The 24,423-nt window shown below is 45.2% G+C and overlaps 1 protein-coding gene across 4 annotated transcripts in view; it reads right to left on the reverse strand.

Moving 5' to 3' along the window:
• Nucleotides 1-24,423, reverse strand: part of lama3 (laminin, alpha 3) — a 500,534-nt gene that overhangs the window by 335,974 nt on the left and 140,137 nt on the right. For all 4 annotated transcript variants that reach the window (XM_078541180.1, XM_078541178.1, XM_078541182.1 and 1 more), the window contains exon 3: nucleotides 9,190-9,307. In XM_078541180.1, the coding sequence (XP_078397306.1) occupies nucleotides 9,190-9,307 (118 nt within the window). The remainder of the gene's footprint in view (nucleotides 1-9,189; nucleotides 9,308-24,423) is intronic.

The raw sequence follows: 24,423 nt of genomic DNA on the forward strand, positions 1-24,423 counted from the left end.
ATGTGCATGTGCGAAACACACCCCGCCCCCATTACCACCCCCACGAAAATGGGAAATGCTGTGTTCAGGGGCAGGACTTGGGATTTTCAGCCAATTCCATTGAAGGCAGCAGTATAGAGAAGAATATGACAACGAGTGTTGGTGCCAGAACACAAACCTGCTTTCTCCACTCTAGATCTCAAAGGGTTCCAATGTTGCTCCATCATAGCTGACCTTACCCATCATGTTGTCTTGAAAAGAGGAGATCACATTGAGCAGCTTCAGTGGGCAGCTGATTTTCTCCGGCAGCTTAACAGACCACCTCTGCTCACATGATTGAATGTCCTGCTAAGAATGGTGAAGGATAAAGTGGCCTCCTTTATTCACAGCATTTCTCTTGCAGTTGACAGACTGAGGAGATCATGTCAATCCTGTAAACACATTCTTTTCGGGTTAGATGTGTTCAGCCGAGATCTAGTCTGACAAAGGTGACACAGGCAGATACGTTTCCCACAATACTCAGCAGGGAGATACTTTGGTAGTTGTTGCAATTGCTGCGGTCGTCTTTGTTCTTCGAAAAGGTCACAATGTTTTCATTATGCACACCCTGGATCACTGCCTCCTCTTTCCAGCAGAGATGAAGAAGTTCATGAAGATGCTATAGGAGTGTCGGTTTCCCATGCTTGATGAGTTCAAGTGGTATGGCATCAGCACCTGGAGCTTTGCCCATAGCAAGTGAATCAATAGCTAAGCTCCTCTGTTGTAGATGCGATATCCAGCTCTGCCACAATAGGCAGGCTTTCCATGGTGTTCAGAGTTTCAGGGTGACAATGTTCTCCCCAGAGCACAACTCAAGGTAGTGTTTCACCCACCTCTCCAACTTTTTTGTTCATTCATGGGATGAGGGCATTGCTGGCTAGGCCAGCATTTATTGCCCATCCCTAATTGCCCTTGAACTGAATGGCTTGCTAGGCCATTTCAGAGGGCAGTTAAGAGTCAACCACATTGCTGTGGGCCTGGACCAAGGGGAGTTTTACCATTTTAGGGAGCTGCCTCAAACAGACTAATTTGGAGTTGTTTTACCATTTTGGAGGGCTGTTGTGAACAGACCAATTCAGGATTGTTTTATCATTTTGGAGAGCTGTTTTTGTAAAGAGAATATCATTGTTTTCCCAATATTACTGTGGGACACTGAAGCAGGCTTATGGGGGCTGTGTATGCATGTTTGTGTGGGTGTGTGTGTGACTAATTTGAGTAAACTGAAGACAGTCAGACTGCAAGGTTTAACTCATTAAAGGGTAAGGTGCAAAAGCAGGCATTTTGAAATGGAGATGGGCAAGCTAAAATGAGACCCAGTAGATACAGTATTAATGGGAATTTGCATTATGAGATACGTGAGGAGTGAACTGTTGCTGTTTGAATTTCAAAAGAGGCATGACAGGAGGTTTTACAACTGGCAAAGTCGTAAATAAATTAGGTAAAGTTATTAAGCTTATTTTTCCCACAAGTGCTGGCCATAATGACCTTATGAAAGACTTTTATATTCTAGGAAAAGTAACTTTCAAAGAAAGTTCATAACAATGGGTTTAAAGAATCAAAAAGGAGAAAATATATTTAAGGAAAGATTGAAAGCTATATGGGGGGAGTGGCCATGTGAGACCTTGAAAGGTAGACTGTGTGAGGACAGACCTAAGAAAAGCACCCTCTAGCCAACCCATAGAAGTGCTTATTTGTTCTAGAAAGCAAGGTTTTGTTAAAAGCCTTGGATTTCCATTGTTGATCGAGAGGAAGAGGGAAGCCCTGTAAAATACCTCCCTTATAGCAACAGTGGGTGCTTCGAGGTAGTATTACTGGATGTTTTATAAATCAAGAATCTATTTGGACTGTTGCCTAAAAAGGGTGTTATTTTGGGAGTCTAGCTAAGTAGAAATCTCTTGGGAAATGTTGTAAGACTAAATTTAACTGTGTAACTGTAATCTTGTGTGTTTAAGTTTTCTTTTCTTTTGTCAATAAATGTTTTCATTTAATGTTTAAAAATTTCCAAAAGTGGTCGTGGACTCTTTACTTCTGACTTCAGTGCACATCCCCTCCAATAATAAAAATACAAATTGCAAATTGTTGTGATAGCTTTGCCAAGTTTCCCTTTGGGATTTAGTCATTCTCAGAGTGGCAGGTGATGACTAGTGGTGTGCCGCAGGGATCAGTGCTTGGGCCCCAGCTATTCACGACATATATAAATGGCTTGGATAAGGGGACCAAATGCAATATTTCCAAGTTTGCTGACAATACAAAAATGGGCAGGGTTGTGAGTTGTGAGGAGGCTGCAAGGAGGCTTCAGGGCGATTTAGACAAGTTGTGTGTGTGGGAAAACACATGGCAGATGGAGTATAACGTGGATAAATATGAAGGTATACGCTTCGGTGTGAAAAACAGAAAGGCAGAGTGTTATTTAAATGGCAATATATTAGGAAATGTGGATGTACAAAGGGATCTGGGTGTCCTTGTACACCAGTCAATGAAAGTAAATAGGCAGGTGCAGCAAGTAATTAGGAAGGCAAATGGTATGTTGGCCTTCATTGCAAGAGGATTTGCGTTCAGAAGTAGGAATGTCTTATTGCAGTTATGCAGGGTCTTGGTGAGACCACACCTGGAGTATTGCGTGCAGTTTTGTCTCCCTACCTAAGAAAGGATATACTTGCCATTGAGGGAGTGCACTGAAGGTTCACTAGGCTGATACCGGGGATGGCAGGGCTGTGGTATGAGAAGAGATTGGTTTGACTAGGCTGTATTCATTACAGTTTAGAAGAATGAGAGAAGATCTGATTGAAACGTATAAAATTCTAACAGGGCTAGACAGACTGAATGCAGGGAGGATGTTTCCCCTGGTTTGGGAGTCTAGAACCATGGGCCACAGTCTCAGAATACAGGGCAGGCCATTTAGGACTGAGATGAGAAAAAATTTCTTCACTCAGAGGGTGGTCAACCTGTGGAATTCTCTACCACAGAAGGCTGTGGAGGCTGGGTCACTGAGTATATTCAAGAAATATATTTTTGGATATTAGGGGCATCACGGAGAGAAAGCAGGGATATGGTGTTGAGGGAGAAGATCAGTCATGATCTTATTGAATGGTGGAGAAGGCTCGAAGGGCCGAATGGCCTACTCCTGCTCCTAGTTTCTATGTTTAAATTAAAGCATTTATTAACTTAAACACACAAGATTACAGTTACGCAGTTAAATTTAGTCTTATAACATTTCTGAAATGATTTTTTAAATTCCTTCATGGGGTGTGGGCATCACTGGCTAGGCCAGTAGTTATTGCCCATCCCTATTTGCCCTTGTTCAGAGGGCAGTTAAGAGTCAACCACATATGCTGTGGATCTGGAGTCATGTAGACTGGACCAAGTAAGGACAGTAGATTTCCTTCCTTAAAGGGCATTCATAAACCAGATGTATTTTTATAGCAATCAGCAATGGTTTCATGGTCATCACCAGACTTTTAATTCCAGATGTTTTACTGAATTCAAATTTCACCATCTACCAGGGTAGGATTTGAACCCAGGTCCCTAGGGCATTACCCTGGGTCTCTGGAATGCTAGTCTAATGATAATACCAATATGCTACTGCCTCTACCCAGCTAGGCTCCCAAATGAGCACCCTTTTCCAGGCAACAGTCCAAATAGATTCTTAATCTATAAAACATCCAGTAATATTACCTCAAAGCACCCAATTTTGCTATAAGGAAGGTATTTCACAGCTTCTCTCTTCCTCTCACTTGACAATGGAAATCCGAGGCTTTTAACAAAACCTTGCTTTCTGGAACAAGCAAGCACTTCTCTGGGGTGACTAGAAGCTGATACTTCATAGTACACTCTTCAGGATCTCACACGGCTACTCTTCATACAGCTTTCAATCTTTCCTTAAATATATTTTCTGCTATTTTATTCTTTAAATCCATTGTTTTAAACTTTCTTTGAAGCTCAAACTCTTCCAAATATAAGTTCTTTCATGTTTCCATCTTGTCTTTACTTTTGGGTCAATAAAACATGATATCCCCACTGCTTGTTTACCTATGACCTCCTGCAAGTATCAACCATTTTCCTCGTCCCCTTCTAATTCCCCTTTGAAATTCAAACAACCTCTCAACTTATTTACAAATGCAAATATTAACTTGTCCATTTCCATTTCAAAATGCCTACATACACCTCACCCCTTTGATGATTTAAACCTGGCAGTCTGACTGTCTTCAGTTTATTAAATTCATCTCACACACACACATAACACACACACACACACACAGCCCCCACAAGCCTGTTTCAGTACTTCACAGTAATATCCTTTACGTCAGGCATTGTTCAGCTTTTTTCAAAGGCTTGACTGACATCTGGACTTTAAATCAATATAGAAATCAAAACAGATGAAACATTAATGTGATTCTTAATACGGCTGAATGCATAAGAGCCCTTTAATCACTAGAGAAAGTACTCTAATGCATCTGAACACTTACACAATATTTGTCAATTTAACAACGGCTTCCCTTTTAAGGACAGAGCCCGGTGATCAATCACTGTACTAAATACAGGTTTATCATACAGCATCTAATTGTAATATTTGAAGTTGACAACACCTTTTAAATTTACCTGTCAAAAGGTACCCGACTCCACAACAGATTTCCCCCAAGGCTCACAATCTGACTGACTGGACATATTTCACACAAGGTTCTGGAACTCTCTGTTTCACTGAAGATATCCAACTCAAGGAAATTCAAAAGTGAGGCAAGCATTTAAAAGACTGAAGCCAGCATCACTTTGAATGCATGATGGGTAACCATCCACCAAGATTGCCATACCAGTCAAACTTGCGGCCAGTGGAAGTTGATTGGGAAATTTAAATTTATGGAACTGCCCCCATCCCCTCTCCGCAACAACTCCATTGCCAGCCACCTGGCATGGGTTGACTCAGCATCAGGATGGCAAAATGTAGCCCAACATTTCAGGTCAATGATGAAAGTTCATAGACTTGAAACGTTGGCTGGAATTTTTCACTCCCGTTGGTGTCGGGCATCATGGCAGGCGTGAGCAGACGATATGGCGAGAAGGCCAAAAATCAGTTTTACACCGTCGTGAAACTAGTTTGTAGTTGTCCGCTCTGCTTGCCACTAACGGGCTGCATTTCCCGCCATTCAATGTCGGGAACTTAATTTTAATGCATCTGCATCTCATCATTGTGGCCATGCACTGGGATCATCCCCCCATGTCAAATGTACTGCCCACGTCAGCGTGATCTCAAAATGGCGTGAGGCACAGCTGCCTTTAAAAGGCGTGCACCTGGTGAGCTGAACTTCAAGGGGAACTCGGAGGTGAGTGCACACAGCCTTGCTCAGTGCTTGTGAGGACTGCCCATAGGACATCATGAAAGAGGCGGCACACATTCGCAGGAGGCACAGGCAAGTCCCTTTTCCCTGGCTGGCTTTCAGTGCGGTGCCAGGGCAAGGACTCCAGTGCAGGTGGGGTGAGGGGGAGTGGTGGGGGGGCGGGGGGGGCAAGGCAGCACAGACTGAAGAAAATACTCAAGCACACGTCAGTGGGTGGGGGCGGTGGTGGTGTAGGTGGGGAGGGAGGGCGGAGGGTGAGAGAAGCAGCCACGCACTTAGAAAAGCTTGTCAAACTTGAGCATTCTTCCGCAGCTGAGATCTTTCAGCTGCAGCTCCAGTGACGTGCTTGCCCAGCTTGGAGTCAGGCCTCCGAAGCTTTTCTGCCCACTCAAGCCATGCAAAGGTATGAATGTGCCACCAAATGCTCCAGCACTTTTCACCCCTCAGACGCAGACTACAAATTAATGTGCGTTTGGCCAACTGGGCAAGTTGTTCAACCCCTTGCCATGGCGCAGTCACTGGTGGAGGCACTCACAGCCCCTTGCAATGTCTTTATTAGGGATTGGCTCAGTATCCTTCATGGTTCAAGCTAATAGTCCAGCCTTGCAGTGCAGGTTAGGAGAATGCCTGTGCCTGAGCTGGGAGCACAGCATGTAGTCCAATGGCCAAAGCTGCTGCCAATCGGTCAAGTGGAGTGAGGCAGAGGTGGGTGAGGTTTCAAATAGCCAATGAGCACACTACACACTGGCCATCCAAGTGGTGGCTAGTACTCTCCAGCATGCATGAAAGGGCCTTTTGACTTAGCCAAGAGAGGGTCTTAGTACACCCATGCTAAACCACGAGTCTGTCTCTTTCATCCTGCAGAAAGAGTACATGGGGCCTGGTGATCTAGCGGTATGCCTCAAGGCTTACAGGAAGCAGAGACAAAGGAGAAGAGTGCGACAGAGGCACCTGGCTCGGCAAAAGGAGCAGCACCAACCTCAAGATGAAGGCACGGCAGGACCTCCTGTGCATGAAGTTGAAGATCCACAGCGAGCTGTAGCTCGTAGGTGCCTCACTAGATCCAGAATGTATAGATGGCGCTCATCATTCCTGTAGATGACTGAGGACCAGCGTTGCTGAAGACGGCGCATGTCCAGGGAACTGGTTGGTTACATATGTCACCTGCTGCAGGATTTGGCACCACGGGTACACGGAGGGCTTGCGCTCTGTGATCAGGGTCATATCACGGAGACACAGCCGTGAAACATTAAGTGTACCTGATCCTTTGTCGACCTTCAGCACCTGTCTCCCCCTCAGGACCACACCATCACCGGACACATATGCTGAAGAATTGGGGGGCCAGCCCCACCTTAAAGTGCTGAGAGCACACCGAGAGAATGACGGAACTCTGTGACACCTGCCCACAACATTCTGGCAGCAATGACCAGCACCATCGAGGTGCAGGCATCAGTAATGTTTCCAGGGAGTGTGAGGCTGGACCATCACTTTGGTCTGAAGGCTGCACAAAGCACAGGGAAGAGGCCCTGGACTGAGACACTTGCCTTTATCTTGTGCAGGAACCAAGGTTTCACATCAGAAAGACACCAACACTGCTCATCAGAACAAGGAGCATAGACAAGGAGATATTCCTAAGAGTTTATTTACAACAGTGAACATTATGTACAAGTGATTAACACCTGTGTCCACCCAGTGCAACTACATCTTCTTAACTTTCCTAACCCTGCCGCTACGTCTTGGTGCTCCTCTGACATCCACAGCAGAGGTGGAGGCAGCCTGCTGACTGCTAAACCCTGTCTGTGATGACTTTGGCCGGCATCCTCTGGAGGGCCGAGACCTAGAGGGCTCCGGCCTGCTTTGGGTGTCCTGCTGTGGACCAGCTTCACCCTCCTCGGACTGTGGAGCTAGAGCTGCAGGGGTCACAGGAAGAGGGGATTGGGGACGGCCGGACATTCCAGGAGTCACCTGGGAGGATGGCCCCGGGGTGTCGAGCTGCTGGTTCTCCTCCCTAAGGGTGCCCGATGGCCTCTGGCCGACTCCTTGAGGAGAAGAGGAAGCTGGAGTGAGGTTGAACTGCCCCCACCCCTCTTGCGTTGACACTATTGGAGGCCAGCTATTGCGTCAGCATTAGAACTCAGCCTGTGCAGCAGTGCAGGATCAATGTCCTGTAACAAGGTCTCCATGGTGGCTGCCATCCCGTCAGTGTTGACCTCAGTGCGTTGGCATGCGGGCGCTATCACCTCAGACTGAAGGCGGACAGACTCCTCCATCGTCCCTTGCAATCTGAAGAGTGCACCAGACATCCCTTCCTGACGTTTGCATGATTGTCTTTGCAGCTCCATCAATTGATTGACGATCAAGTCCAGAGGCACTTCATCAGGCAGGTGCCTTGCCTCCAGCAGTCCTCCAAGTGCCAGCGATCTTGGATGTCCCTGCCTCCACCTGCTGTGGAACAGATTGTGTGCTGTGCTCACAGACTGTGATCCCGAGGCTGCTCTACATCTAGGTCCCACCGAGATGTGTGTCGCTGCGCTGGAGGAGGGTGTGGGTCATGACAGGTCTTCAACAGTGCTGCCCTCAGGCTCCTCATCCGAGGTGCTCTCGGTGCAGGATTCGAGGTCAAGGTTGCTGAGGCCGATGTTGCAGAAGTGCCGAAGAGAGAAAGTGGAGATTATTAGTGCTTGGCAGCCACATTAGACACAGAACAGTGCACTCAGCGTAGCATTGACAGAGGGATTATGTGGTGCAAGATTCTCACATGGATGCATGCCACCAACTTCACCATCGCCACAGGAATGGTCCACATCCTCCCTGGCCAGCTCCAACGCATGGCTCGAACAGAGTGAGGATCTGTTGATGTCCAGCACTCCCAGTCTAGGACCTCTACCGTCGATTGTGAATAAAAACAAATGGAGAGATTGTGAGCAAGGCAGATGCCAGGCATGCGTGTGTGCTGAGTGGAGTCATGGGCAGGATGAGGAGGTGACCTCCAGAGGAGATGGAGATGTGAGGGTGTGTGTGAGAGAGTAGTGATATCTCTTCGGCTGGTAATGAGTGAGATACCAGTGAATGTGTGATAGGCTTGTGAGTGTGTGAGTTTAGAGTGATGAGATGGTTGCCTTACCCTGGCGGCACGGATGAGATCATTCATCCTCTTTCTGCACTGGATGGCCAACCTCTTGTGTGCAGCATTGGCACTGACCACTTCCCAAGCCGGAGTGGTGAGACTGGTGGGCCTCATGCAGCCAGAGCGGGGGTAGAGGACATTGTGGTGGGCCTCCACAGCATCCAAAAGGCATCCCAGGGATGCAACACTAAATCAGGGAGCTGCACTCTTCTTGGCTTTTGGCACCATGTCTTCATCGGAGCAGTCCAGGGCAGCAAGCATTGGTAACTGTGCACATGGTTACAGTTTGAATATGGCACCCTGTGGGAGGAAACAGCGAGGTAATGGCGTGGCAGGCAAATCGAGGGGCAGCCGCCAGCACTCTGGCACGTTTCCAGTGACTGCATAATTTATGAGGCCGGAAGAGGCAACATGGCACAAAAATCTGCCATTGTGGCGGCAGGTAAAACATCTTTTTTCCCGCCCGCTACTGCACTTAGTGCAAACCTGGGGCGATTCCGCCCGTTAACTCTGTTTCTCTCCATAGATGCTGCCTGGCCTGCTGACTATTTCCAGCAATTTCTGTTTTTATTTCAAATTTCCAGCATCCAAAGTATTTTGCTTTTGATTCAGAAAAAAAACTCAAGTTGAATCTTGAAGAGCCTCCAGTTCATAAAAGCAACAAGAAAACAAAACAACAACAAAACTGAATATAAAACTTTTGAGACTTACGAGCAAAATACTGCCATGGGTTGTAGGATCTTCCAAAGTCAACTGATCTTTCAAGTACCCAAAGGTCTGGACGTGGAGAATTAGCAAACTTGATAAGAATATAAGCCACATGAAAGAGCTGTTAAGAAGACAAATGTATTAATTGATATTAGTACAACAGCACCTGCAAACAGTAATATTTACACTGATCGATCAATTTGCCTGTCTGAAGGGGTTAGCATTTGTGATTGTATATGCACTTTCATTATCTGTTTTAATATTTGAGTTTTTCTGAGGTTTCTGAACTGAAACAAAGATTAAATTAAAATTATTCCAATTCACAAACCACCAACTGATTGTTCAAGCTGGGTATTAATAATCAATTATGCTGATTCAGTTAGAAATTCTCAGTTTCAAGATGAACACCTGCCTGTTACATTTCTCCCATTCCTGGCAGCATTCTTTTTCCATATTCTTTCATGGGATGTGGGCGTCGCTAGCAACATTTGTTGCCCATCCCTAATTGCCCTTGAACTGAATGGCTTGGTAGGTCATTGCAGAGGTCAGTTAAGAGTCAACTACACATAATTTACGTGCTCTGGTCTAAGTTTAGAAATTTTCAATTGACGCCCCCCCCCGCCAACCTTAACATCTCTTTGTGGGGAGAATTCCAGATTTCCACTCCCCTTTGTGTAAAGAACTGCTTCCTAACATCACCCCTGATGGGCCCAGCTGTAAAATTAAGGTTTTGCTTCTTTGTCCTGGACTTGCCCTACCAGAGGAGACAGTTTCTCTTTATCCACCCTATCAAATCCTTTAATCATCTTAAATGCCTCAGTTGATTCACTCCTTAATCTTCTATACTCAAGGGAAATCTATGCAACCTTTCACCATAATTTAGCTCTTTTAGCCTAGTATCATTCCGGTGAATCTGCACTGCACCCACCTCCAAGGCTAATACATCTGTCCTGCCCTAAATTGAACACTGTTTTCCAGTCACAATCTAACCACAGCTTTATACAATTGTAGCATAATTTGCACCCTTTTATCTTCAAACCCCAATTAAAGTAAGGTTACCATTCCATTAGTGTTATGACTGAGATGGGAGGAGTGCACTTTTGTCTCTAGTTCCAAGAGGTGTCAGCTGTTGCTCAGTTCATAGCACCCTCGCCTTTGAATCAGAGGGTTGTGGGTTCATGTCCCACTCCTGGAAACCAAGAACTGTGATTGTACTCAAAAGAGTTGCAATCTGTGACTGTTGATAACTCAAAAGAGTTTGTCTCTAGTTCTGGAGGTGTCAGCTGTGGCTCAGTCCATAGCACCCTCACCTTTGAATCAGAAGGTTGTGGGTTCATGTCCCACTCCCAGAAACCAAGAACTGTGATTGTACTCGAAGGAGTTGCAATCTGTGACTGTTGATAACTTGAAAGAATTTTTTTTTTGTCTCTAGTTCCACTACTCCACAGGTCACAACATATACGTAAATGATTTTTCCAGCTAGCTATATGGCCAGGTATGTGTTTTACCTATTAATCTCAGAATGACCACTCAATCCCCAGGCTTCTTCAATAAATGACAAAATTATTCATTCATTATAAAACCAGGCTTGTCAAGTAGAAAGACAAAGCTTATTAACATATAGTATGAAATACAAAAGTATAATAATGATGCTTTTTTACTTATTCATTCATAGGATGTGGGTGTCACTAGCTAGGCCAGCATTTATTGCCTATCCCTAATTGCCCTTAAGAAGGTGGTGGTGAGCCGCCTTCTTGAACTGCTGCAGTCCCTGTGGTGTAGGTGCACCCACAGTGCTGTTAGGGAGGGAGTTCCAGGATTTTGACCCAGCGACAGTGAAGGAGTACCGATATATTTCCAAGTCAGGGTGGTGAGAGGCTTGGAGGGGAACTTTGAACTGGTGAGATTCCCAAGTGTCTGCTGCTCTTGCCCTTTTAGATGGTAGCAGTCGTGGGTTTGGAAGGTGCTGTCTAAGACTTTCTAAATATCTTAACTCTCTCTCTCTCTCTCTCTCACACACACACACACACACACACACACACACGGTCAAAGCATTGCCATGGGGAATGCACCAGGGAACTATTGTCCCCCAGGCTTTTGGCTAATTCAAAAATGGTGCGATATCCAGCCACGTACACGTTGGTGCTATTGCACCTTTTCTGAATTCAACAAAAGCCTGGGAACAATAGTTCCCTGATGCATTCTCCATGGAAATGCCCCAAACAATCAGAGTCAACTTGCCAACCAATCAGCATCCTTTTCCCATGCAGTATAAATTGTAGATTGTTGTTTCTCTTGAAATTTGGCATTCTTGCATCTGTCCTGATGAGTGCAAGATGAAAAGCTTTGACAGTATGTCTGTTTTTTCAGCATTCTGTTCTAAGTGACTAAATGTGAGATGGTAAATTTTGGCAGGAGGAATAAAGTGGTCACATATTGTGTGGAAATTAAATGTCTGAATGGGGTAGAGGAACATAGAGCTGCAGGTACCCAGTCATTAGAGTTTCAGTTGTGGCTCAGTTGGCAGCGCTCTCGTTTCTGAATCACAAGGTTCCGAATGCAAGTCCCACTCCTGACCTTGTATATAAATATCAAGGCTAACACTCCAGAGCTGTGCAATCAACATGCTGTCTTTTGGATGAAACATTAAACTGAGGTCCCACCTCTTACTCATGTGGATGTAAAAACATGGCACTGTTTTGAAGAACAGGTGAGTTATCCCCAGTATCCTAGCCAATACTTATATCTCAATCAGCCATCACTAAAAATCAGATGATCTGGTCATTTTCACATTGTTGCTTGTGAGAATGTACTGTGTGCAAATTGGCTACCACGTTTCCTATATTACGACACTGACTACACTTCAAAAGTACTTTGTTAGCTGTAAAGCGCTTTAGAAGATTCAGCAGTCATGAAAAGTGCTATATAAATGTAAGTCTTTCTTTTATAAAAGCAGTGATACAGTTATCAAGGCCATATAAAAGCAAACAAAGCACTGGCATTCATTCCTGAAAAGTAACAAAGATGTGTTAAATTCCTATCCACACTTAGTGTACTGTGCACAATTCTGGTCTCCATATTGCAAAAAAGATATATCGAGGCACTGGAGAAGGTGCAAAAAAATTACAAGGATAGTACCACAACCAAGTGGTTATGCCCATGGGGAAAGATTGAATAAGCTGGGGCTCTTTTCTCTAGCAAAATGAAGTCTGAGGGGCGACCAGACAACTCCAAGGGGCTTGATAGGGTAGACATAGCAAAGATGTTCCCATATACAGGCGAGACCAGGACTAAGGGCCATTAAATGTTACTAATAAATTCAAAACGGACTTCAAGAGAAACTTTTTCACCCAGAAAGAGGTGAGAATGTGGAACTCACTGCCAGATTGCATAGTTGAGGTAAATAGTAGAGACACGGTTATGGGGAAGATAGTTAAGTTATTGAGGGAGAAAGGAATAAAAGGGTTTTGTTGATTGGGTTCAATGAACTAGGGTGCGGGGAGGCTTATGTGGAGCATAAATGTGAGCATAGAGCAGTTGAGCTGTATGACCTGTTTCTGTGCTGTAAATACTTTGTAATATTTTACAAGTCGCCTATCTGATTCCACGGAAATGAATGAAAATTGCGGTGAGGCAGGAAATGGCCACCCGGTCTCCAACTGCCAGTTATTCCACCGCACTGGAGGTGGAAATTTACCCCTACTTTTTGTCCTAGATTTTCATTACAGTTGCTAGAGACATACTGAGAATTGGCATTACTTTGTACTATAGTAATAGACTTTACTACTAACATGTTAGACGCCAAGCCTTGATTTAAAATAACTCATCTTGACCCTCCTTATCTCTGTAATCTTCCCAGCCCTACAAACCCACTCCAATTCTGGCTCTTTGAGCATCCCTGATGTTAATTGCTCCACTGCTGGAGGCTGAGCCTTCTGTTGTCCGGACCCCAGCTCTGGTATTTCCTCCATAAACCTTTCCTCCACATGACCTTTCCTTTCTTCATTAAGAAGCTCCTTAAAACCTAAATCTTTGATGAAGCATTTGGTCACCTGTCCTAATATTTCTAAGGAAACTTATGTGGCTCGGTGTCAAGTTGTTTGATAATGCTTCTATGGAACACCTTGGGACATTTTACTATGTTAAAGGCACTATATAAATGTAAACTGTTGTATCGTGCAGCATTTCATATCTTCATAACTGTCATGAAGCTATTAATGTATATAATATTTTGGAAAATATTTTTATTTTAAAATAGAGGTTTAGTCTGCGGGCGAGCCTTAATTGGATTAAAGCCAGCTAGTCTGGGTGCTTTGATGGGTACTAGTTTTGATATGTAAGAGGGATAGCGTGCATTTGCATTTTTTTGAATAGAGCGTTCAAGAAATGTGGTGAAAACTGACACCTTTCTAGCTGTTACCAACCAATATGTCTATATTACTAATAAAGTTGGTACTATGAAAGGGGTTTTATTGTTAGACAGGTTTAGTTCAGGGGTTGTTGATACAATGAAAATTAACATTCAATGGGGCTGGTAGGCATAACTTCAGTAGTTTTTGGGTGTGCAGGCAGAGACAATGTAAGATCAAAAGGCAGCTGCAAGCCTCCAACTGGCTCCACAGGTTTTGAATTCGTAAGATGAAAATGCTTTGCCTGGTGTTTGGTTAAGTCTATGGGTTGCTGTTGCCTTAATGGAGATTGGTTTGGGAATTTGTTAAAAGTTATGGTAGTAGTAATTTGTGGCCATGTGCATATCTATTTCAACCTGTGTAAATTAATAAAATGTTTCCTTTAGTTTAATGTAAAGCCTCGAGAACTGGTGTCTGATTCCTGAATTTAGAGTTGCATCTCAAACCTAACACTTAAAATTATAGCTAATGACAGTTGATTAAAGTTTCCTGGGATTTTTTAAATAACTCCAATTTACCAGCTACATCAGTCATAACAATACCTAAGTTTGATTTTGATTAGTTGATTTAGTCTGCCAAATCACTGCTTTGCACATTATACTTCCCATGTTATGAAGTGCATGCAGGGACAAAACAATGTTTAATCCAATACCAGTACAACAATTGGAGCAATTGTTAATTCAGATCCTTGTTCACTGCAGCCAGGGTTTTACGGTGCAGAAACAGATGGCAGTGGAGGCGGGTCATAAAATTGCATGCAATGACATTGGGTTAGGCCCCTGGTGTCATCACACCAGGCCGCAATATTACAAATAGTGTACAACAAGATGCATGAGGACCCTGCTCACAATCCCAGTGCGAATAACTGAGAGGCAATTGAGGTTGCTAAGGCAGCAATTGAACCCGACTTTACTGGCCCTCCTCAGTTAAGGGTTCAGAGCCTCACCATTTTTTAAAAGGCAGCAGGTGTTGTTGTTGCTGCACTCGGCAGCCATGCATTGAGGCTTTCCACTCTCTTTCCCAGGAGAGAGTTGGGCAGCCTTTGGTTTGGAGTTGAGGAGATCGTACTTCTGGCAGGATGCTCACTGGAATCTGAGTTGTGGTAGGGGTTGAGGGAGAGTCTGGGCAGCATTGTATCACCAACTGGAAGGGTGTCCAGTCAGATTGGCAGCGCCCAGACAACTCAGGCAGCACATATTCCCAAGAAGGTTCCTCCAATGAGGAGGCAAACCTGAGAGAGGGGAACCTGACCAAAAACTGAACTGGACTAGCCATATAAATACTGTGGCTACAAGAGCAGGTTAGAAGCTAGGAATCGTGCGACGAATAACTCACCTCCTGACTCCCCAAAGCCTGTCCACCATCTACAAGGCACAAGTCAGGGGTGTGGTGAAATACTCTCCACTTGCCTGGATGGGTGCAGCTCCCACAGCACTCAAGAAACTTGACATTGTCCAGGACAAAGCAGTCTGCTTGATTGGCACCACATCCACAAACATTCACTCCCTCCACCACCGTTGCACAGTGGCAGCAGTATGTACCATCTACAAGATGCACTGTAGAAATTCACCAAGGCTCCTTCGACAGCACCTTCCAAACCCTCGACCACTACTATCTAGAAGGACAAGGGCAGCAGATACATGGGAACATCCCATCTGGAAGTTTCCCCTTCAAGTCACTCACCATCCTTACTTGGAAATATATTTCCGATCCTTCACTGTTGCTGGGTCAAAATCCTGGAACTCCCTTCCTAACAGCACTGTGGGTGTACCTACACCACATGGACTTCAGTGGTTCAAGAAGACAGCTCACTACCACCTTATCAAGGGCAACTAGGAATGGACAATAATTGCTGGCCCAGCCAAAGCCCACATCCCATGAATGAATAAAAAAAAGGTGCATCGACATGGATCAGTGCAGCAGCAATCTCCTGGCCATCCACAGGGGCAATCTCGTGATTGGGAAGAGGCACAAGGCTACAGAGCGGGTTGCAAGCAAGCAGCAGCACAAGGGTACCTCATAGCCAGGGTATATGGACAACAGCGACCTTCAGATGTCAGCAGTGTCGCCGAAGACTGTGCTTATCCTGAGAAGCAATGACCATGAGCTCGGAAGAGGTAAGCTCCAATTGTATTGATGGGCACCTGATGCCAGTCAAAATCACTGTGGCCCTGAATTTCTGCACCTCAGGCTCGCTCCAGGTGCCCACTGGAGACATGTGCTGCATCTCCCAATCAGCCACACATCACTGCATCCGGGTAGTGACCAATCTTCAGTATATCAAGTTCAGAACTGATGTGGCGAGTCAGGCTGAGAGAGACAGAGGGTTTGGCTGGATTCCCCCAGTTATGAGGTCTCACATACTACTTGTATGTGGTCATCAAGGCTCCCACAGGCCAGCCAGTGTTTTCATTACTTGGAGGAGATTTCATCCCCACAATGTGCAACTTGCCCAGGACTACCGCCAGTGGACCCTGCAGGTGTGTGCTCATTACACTGGGAGCAGCCATGACGCTTAAATTTTCTGGGATCTCCAAGTGCCACAGCTTTCCTTCGCCATTCTGCACGCTTGCAGGGATGGATTCTTGCCAACAAGGGTTACCCACTGAAGAGATAGCTGCTGACATCCAGTGAAGAGCCCCAAGGGCAGAGAAATGTTATAATGCAAGCCACACTATGACCAGAGCAACTATCGAGCAGACCATGGGTCTCCTCAAATTGAGATTCAGGGTGCCTGGACCAATCAGGTGGGGCACTTCAATGTGCCCCAGCAAGAGTCTTCTGAATAGTGGTAGCTTGTTGTGCTTTACACAACCTGGCACTGCAGAGAGGGGAAAACCCTAGCTGCTGAAAATATAGTGGAGGAGAGGAATGTTCAGATGAGGAGGAAGGTGAGGAAGCCGAGGAGGAACAGTAGCACCCTGGTAGACAAGACAGGCCAAGGTATAGCTGCAAGGGAGGCTTCCCAGAAGGGAAAAAACAGTTTGGGTCAGTACTCTTATTTCCCAGTTTTTACAGGTGTTCCATTTTAAGGTACATAAGACCAGTTCAGACCAGTGTTCTTATTTCCCAGTTTTTGCTGTTTTTTCCTTCCGAGCTGGGAAACATGTTTTTCAGCTGACCCTCACCAATTCAGCCATCTAGCCAAATGAAGATCCACACTCCAAGCAAAAAAAGGCATTCAACTCTTCTAAAAGCCCGGACCCTCTCAGCCACTAGCACCCTGTTTCTTCTGCAACGTGCAAATGATGAGCGCGCACATACCATGATCACCCTGAGCTAGCCTTTGGGTCGACACCTGCTACTCCTGCAGTGCCAGGTGACCAGCAACATTGAATAGGAACTTTCTTAAACCAAATCAGACATTTTTTACATTCATCAGAATACACAAGCTGAGAATCATTAAAGGTCTAATCACCCGTGCGGCCCAAGTGAATCTATGGTATTTTCTTAATTCTTATATGAGTGCTCCTAGTTGGAGTTCCCCTCACTGCTAGCTATGGTGGAAGCAGACAGGTGCCCTTGAGGCTTGGAATGACATTGACAGCTATTGTCTGATTGTCTGGAGTGCTCCAGCATGTTGAGGGACTGTTGCACAGGAGCACAAGCCACAGCGGTGGTTGTGACAACTTAAGACGCTGGTGTCACTGGAAGATGGGCTGAGGAGTCGCTGTCTACACTCAGAACGCCCTGAGAGGAGCCCCCAGAAGCAGAAGGCAACTGCTCCTCCTCCCTTGTAAGGCACATTTGCACCTACCTGCTGACCTGAGAAGTACAAGGACCTGGGGGAGATGCCAGGCACCTTGCCTCCCTTCTTGCCTTGCCAATGCTACCTTGAGCCCATGGACAAGGCAATGGCATACAGATCGGCATACATTGCTGGCATCTACTGTTTGGTCCTCTGGATGTGGCTCTCCATGAGAGTTTTTTAAAATTTGTTTATGGGATGTGGGCTTTGCTGGCTGTTTTTTGTCAATGTCTCAATTGCAGGTGAGAGGGAGCACCAATGGCCTGAATGGAGTCCACTGTCCGAACCAGATCAATACACACCTTGCAGAGGTGTTCATTCATTCATGGGATGTGGGCATCACTGGCTAGTCTAGCATGTATTGCCCATCCACAATTGCCCTTGAGAAGGTGGTGGTGAGCTGCCTTCTTGAACCACTGCAGCCCATGTGGTGCGGTAGATACATCCACAGTGAGGTTAGGAAGGGAGTTCCAGGATTTTGACCCAGTGACAGTGAAGGAACGGCAATATATTGCCAATTCAGGATGGTGAGTGGCTTGGAGGGGAACTTCCAGGTGGTGGTGTTCCCATGTGTCTGCTGCCCTTGTCCATCTAGGTGGTAGTGGTTGTGGATTGAAAGGTGCTGTTGAAGGTGCCTTGGTGAGTTTAAACAGTACATCTTGTAGATGGTACACACTGCTGCCACTATTCATTGATAGTGGAGGGAGCGAATGTTTTTGGATGGGGTGCCATTCAAATGGGCTGCTTTGTCCTGGATGGTGTCAAGCTTCTTGAGTGTTGTGGGAGTTGCACTCATCTAGGCAAGTGTGGAGTATTCCATCACAGTCCTGACTTGTGCCTTGTAGATGATAGATGGGCTTTGGGGAGTCAGGAGATGAGTTATTTGCCGCAGGATTCCTAGCCTCTGACCTGCTCTTGTAGCCACAGTTTTTATATGGCTAGTTCAGTTCAGTTTCTGGTAAATGGAAGCCCCCAGGGTGTTTATAGTGGGGGATTCAGCGATAGTAATGCCATTGAAATTCAAGGGGCGATAGTTGGATTCTCTCTTGTTGGAGATGGTCATTGCCTGGCATTTGTGTGGTGCGAATATTACTTGCCACTTTTCAGCCAAAGCTTGGATATTGTGCTGGTATTGCTGCATTTAGACATGGACTGCTTCAGTACTTGAGGAGTCGTGAATGGTGCTGAACATTGTGTAATCATCAGCGAACATCCCCACTTCTGACCTTATGCTGAAAGGGATGTCAGTGATGAAGCAGCTGAAGATGGTTGGGCCAAGGACACTAACCTGAGGAACTCCTGCAGTGATGTCCTGGAGTTGGAATGATTGACCTCCAACAACCGCAACCACCTTCCTTTGTGCTAGGTATGACTCCAACTAGCGGAGAGTTTTCCCCCTGATTCCCATTGACTCAAGTTTTGCTAGGGCTCCTTGATGCCACACTTGGTCAAATGCTGCCTTGATGTCAAAGGCAGTCACTCTCACCTCACCTCAGGATTTCAGCTCTTTTGTCCATGTTTGAACCAAGGCTGTAATGAGGTCAGAGATGAGTGGCGCCGGTGGAACCCAAACTGAACATCAGTGAACAGATTATTGCTAAGCAAGTGCCTCTTGATAGCACTGTTAATGGCCCCTTACATCACTTTACTGATGAATGAAAGTAGACTGATGGGGCTGTAATTGGCCAGGTTGTATTTGTCCTGCTTATTGTGTACAGGACATACCTGGGCAATTTTCCACATTGCCAGGTAAATGCCAGTGTTGTAGTTGTACTGGAACAGCTTGGCTAGGGGCGTGGCAAGTTCTGGAGCACAAGTCTTCAGTACTATTGCCACAATATTGTCAGGACCCATAGTCTTTGCAGTATCCAATGCCTTTAGCCATGGAGTGAATTGAATTGGCTGAAGGCTGGCAGCTGTGAAGCTGGTGATCTCCGGAGGAGTCGGAGATGGTGATCCACTCAGCACTTCTGATTGAAAATTGTTGCAAACGCTTCAATCTTATTTTTTGCACTGATGTGCCGGGCTCTCTCATCATTGAGGTTGGGGATATTTGTGGAGCCTCTCCTCCAATGAGTTGTTTAATTGCCCACCACCATTCACGACTGGATGTGGCAAGACTTCCAGAATTTGCTATCTCATAGCAACTAGAGAGGGGTATCATTAGCCTAGGGCTCAGCATGTGCCTGGACTCCCACAGTCCTGCGAGTGTCAATGGCCTTGGCTGTCACAGCCTTCGACAGATGGTCAGGCACATGTGGTGATCAAACCAGATTGTGACCCTGACTCTAATCGTGAGCGTATACCCACAACGGTGACAGTAACTGCACTGTGTGAGGATGGGGTGGGAATGATGTGCCCTTTGAGGTCACCTCCTCCTCCTCCTCAAAGGTGTACGAGTTTCCTAAAGAAAGAGCAGCTCTCTCTTCCTGTGGTTAACCTACAAGAGAGAACAGAAGGATCATTGCTTCTTGCCCCTCCAAATAGGAGCCCACAGCAGGGCTGGGGCTTCCATTGTTCCCAGTGCTGAGCCTATTCCCCCTCCTGTGACTGAACTCCAGCCTCACCATCCATGATGCAGCAACCGCTCTGATAGCCAACCAGTTCCAGAGCCTCCTCCTCTTCCAAGGGAGTCAAGATGGTGATCATCATGACTCCACCACAGATCTGGGCCCTTTCACTGGCGTTCAGGGCCCTCTTCTTCTGTGAGAACACGAGAATAACGTCAGTGGCCACACTAGGGAAAGCACAATGCCTAATTGCTTTGCATGTTTGCTGCTGTATCTGTGGCCAATGGCATGCGTATGGCACTGGTTACTCTTGAGTAACCTTGAAAGAGTTGGCAGTGCCAGGCTCTCGCCCCTTGACAGAGCTAAAGCCATTCCTTTCCAAGGATATGCTGTAGCCTCCACCATTGCTATCAACCTAGTGTGCCCTCCTTCCCCAGCAGCTGCGCGCTGACACAATGCTATTCAAAGAGAACTGAGGTGTGGAACACACCCCTGCAGGGTGGAGCAGACCATTGACCCACTTGTGGCACTGTAGACAGATTCCCCAGACAGCCCCATGCCAGCTGACTTTCTCTGTGACCTCTGCCAGGCTTGTTTGGTTAGGCAGGGTGTTTCCTCCTTCTGTCCCCGGGGAAGACAACCTCCCGCCTGCCTGAGTACCCTGGAGGAGAACATGCAGGGAGTTATCAGTGAACCTAGGAGTCAACCGAGATCTTCCTTCTGTCAATAAGCAGGTTTCCACTGTGGCTTTCTTGCAGGGGTCCTGGCTGCTCACTCTTGGGGGTGGGATTAGATGGTTCCTGGCTGTTGAGGGTGGTCACTGGCTGCTGGATTCTTGTAGGCCTCAGTCTTCTCTGGATCAGTGCAGGCAGGGTCGCTGAGGCAAGGACCATTCAGATCAGGGCTCGATTGCTGGTGGTGCTGTAAACATGGTGCCAGCACTGCCTTCAGCGTTAGGTGACAATGCAGTCTCAAGCCTCCGTCCGACTGCTGAGCACTCAGCCACCCTTCCTGCTGGCCCTTAATTGGCCGGGCGGCGTGAGGTAGCAGGAAGGCCGTCACCACCCGTTTCTGGATCTATCTACACATTCCCGCCAGGTCCCGAAAAATCCCGGCTTGCAAGTGCAGAAGGCAGAACAATACAGATTTCCAATTGTAAGGGGCTGTAGTCTGTTAATAAGAACTGTTATGTGGCTATTAATCAAGAAAATTATGCCATGGAGCTGAAAATCATAACGATGTCTCGAGAAGCAATGGATTGTGTTTCATATATCAAATGAACTTTTTTTTCAAGTGGGAGAGGAATGTTAAATTGCATAGGAAATATGGAACTAACCAATCTTTAATTAGGAATTATTGATATTGGCGATGCAACAGTAAGAAAAATGTACAAGCATGTTAAGAGAGCAGCATTTAATAACATTGATTAGCTGTTCTGTGGGCTGAAGGCTGCTACTAAATTTTGAGATTACAGACAATTAAAGTTTAATGAGAAGTTTAAAATAAATGCTGGGTTGATGACATTAATTAAGTAAAACAACACAAGCTTGTACGGAATGATTTAGAGTGCATTGAGTGAAATATGACAGATTAGAGTGTGCAAGCTTTGTAACACTGAAACAATGGAAAGTATTAACTTATTTTTACACAGCAAAGTAGCTCGCATCTATAGAGAAGCTTTAATTTATTAAAACATTCAAAAGCAGTTCACAGGGGTGTTATCAAACATGGTTTGACACTGAGCCACATCAGGAGGTATTAGGAAAGATAACCAAAAGCTTGATCAAAGAGATAGGTTTTAAGAAGCAGCTTAAAGAAGGAGTGAGAGTTAGAGGTGGAGTAGTTTAGGGAGCGAATTCCAGAGCTTAAGACCGAGTTTTCAAATCCCTCAGTGGCCTTTGCTTATCAACTTTCCAGATTTCTATGTTGATCTATTCCTGTCTTTGCCTCCTGTAACTTCACCGAGACTTCTCCCAAATCCTGAATTAATAGACTTTTCAGGGAATCTGTTTATCATGGGGTAGGGAGGCATTTTTGGAACATGTATCACACAAGCATCATTTGCAGTTATTATCCTCTGAGAGCTCTTTTTATGCCAGTATTCATATTAATATTCAAAAAGTAAGATAGCTGAATATGAATCAGCTTGGAATTTTTGGCTGCTGGCTGATTATATTGGTTTATGTTGTCCAGATGCCTCACTGAAGGAAAATACTAGATTGTGCTTTGTGAGTGATGATTTGCTGAGTCAGTAATTATTCCAGTATCACTGCGTCTTTAACAGAAGGTCAGATGATTAGTGAATTCCGCTCTTTTACTAATCCAATATTCTGTACGCAATTATATCAGGGCACTGCCAAGGGACCAAGGAGCTTATTTATGAAATAAAAGCAGAAAATGCTGGAAGAACTCCACAGGTCTGGTAGCATTTGTGGAGAGAGAAACAGAGTTAATGTTTCGAGTCCATATGACCCTTCTTCAGAGCTGGAGAAGTGGAAATGTGATGAAATTTATACTGTTTAAGAGAGGGTGGTTAAAGGGGGTACTCCTCTTCAGAGCTGGTGAAGAGTCATGCTGACTCAAAACGTTAACTCTGTTTCTCTCTCCACAGATGTTGCTAGACCTGCTGAGTTTTTCCAGCATTTTCCATTTTTATACCAGATTTTCAGCATCCCCAGTATTTTGCTTTCAGCTTACTTGTGAAACTGCCCTTGGAAATGCTTGTATTATAAAGCTGCTGCTGACATTCAAACCAACTCAGAATCTTTAGTTCTCTACTTTAATTCTCCATTCCAAGTGCACCCTGTCCTCATCTTTTAATTTAGCAATTTTAGATCATAACCACTGCTTCTAGTTTCTCCAGCATCAGGCGCTGCTGCAACATTTACACCTCTTCTACACCCAACTTCTGTTTCTTTACATGTTCTGTTCCCACCCCATTTTGCCTTGAGCCATCATCCATTTTGTCATTTAATCACTCTTGTCCTCCACCTTATTACAGACCTTTCCCCTTTGTTCATTCAGCTCCCAAAACCCCCTTTTTACCGGACTCTGCACTCGTCTCAGTTCTAATGAAAGGTTATTGATCTGGAACTCCATTCCACTCTCCACAGATGCTGCCTGACCGACTGAATATTTCCAGCCTTTTGTATTTTTGTCACTAAAACAGATGATCTGCTCATTTAGCCTGAAATTTATGATGAGAATAATGGTGAGGCTATCAGAGCTCACTGTTGGAATGAAGGAAATTTGGCAGCAAGCTCTGAGGTATACAAATGCACAGTTACATGTGGAAAACCATTTAGAGCTATCCTGCTCCTTGTGAGAATGCGCTGTTACAGTCCTTGCCGAGAGGTTCAGCATTGAAATGAGATGGGAAAGATGATGGCATAGTGGTGATGTCACTGGGCTAGCAATCCAGAGGCCTAGGCTAATGCTCTGGGGACATGGGTTCAAATCCCATTAAATTCAGCTAATAAATCTGGAATTGAAAGCTAGTCTCAGTAATTATGACCATGAAACTATCATTGATTGTTGTAAAAATCCATCTGGTTCACTAATGTACTTTAGGGAAGGAAATCTGTTGTTCTTACCTGGTCTGGCCTACATGTGACCCCAGACCCACAGCAATGTGGTTGACTCTTAACTGCCCTCTGAAATGGCCTAGCAAGCCACTCAGTTCATGGGCAATTTGGGATGGGCAATAAATGCTGGCCTTGCCCATGACGCCCACATCCCATGAAAGAATAAAGAAAAAACAATATGAACTTGGGTACTAGTTCTAAACTAAAAATGGCAGAAAATATAAAAGCTACTGCTTTCAGATAAGTGAGTTTTAACATGCGATGAGCACTAACTACTGCTGAACAACCTTTCTGTCCTTGAAAAGTAATTTTGAGAAATGTGCAATCTCTTTCCCTCAGAAGAAATAGTGCTAGAGATTTTTTAAAATTCTTTTTTGCTTTTTCTGTCTCTTTTATCTCTCTCCCTGAGTACCATCTGCATTTTTCAATCATAATTTCACTATCTGTAAGCCATTTAAATCTCATTTATTTTTCCTGCTTTATACTTATATTCCTGGTTTAGACTCTGCGGGCCCAATTTTAACTGTGTAACTGGGTGGACTTTGAATGTCTCAGTAAGCATACTTCAATGTGAATGGTTGAGGAGACTTTCTGTCATTTGTCCTGTTCATAGACTTCTTGTTGAGGTTTCTGCAATGTAACAGATGCCACATTAACAGAGGCCTCTGCTCGTGAGCTTGCGGAAAGTTTGTGGGCAGCTGTCAGCGAAGTGAGGGGTGAGCATTGTTCCCTTGCCAATGAGAACAAAGTCCAGGCCAATATGTCATAACTGTTTGTGAGAACTTGCTATTAAACAAGAAGCCCACTTTCATTCAAAGACATTCAATTGCTTGATGCATCACTTCACAGGAACAGAAGGAGGCCATTAAACCCCTTAAACCTGTTCTGTCATTCAATTAGATCATGGCTGAACTCATCCCCATTGTCCTGCCCCAGTTTCATATCCCTTGATAGCTTTAAGACATTGCCATTTCTACTTCCCTGCA

This window comes from Cetorhinus maximus, chromosome 4 (genome assembly GCF_964194155.1).
Source record: "Cetorhinus maximus chromosome 4, sCetMax3.hap1.1, whole genome shotgun sequence".
NCBI classification, from domain to species: Eukaryota; Metazoa; Chordata; class Chondrichthyes; order Lamniformes; family Cetorhinidae; genus Cetorhinus; species Cetorhinus maximus.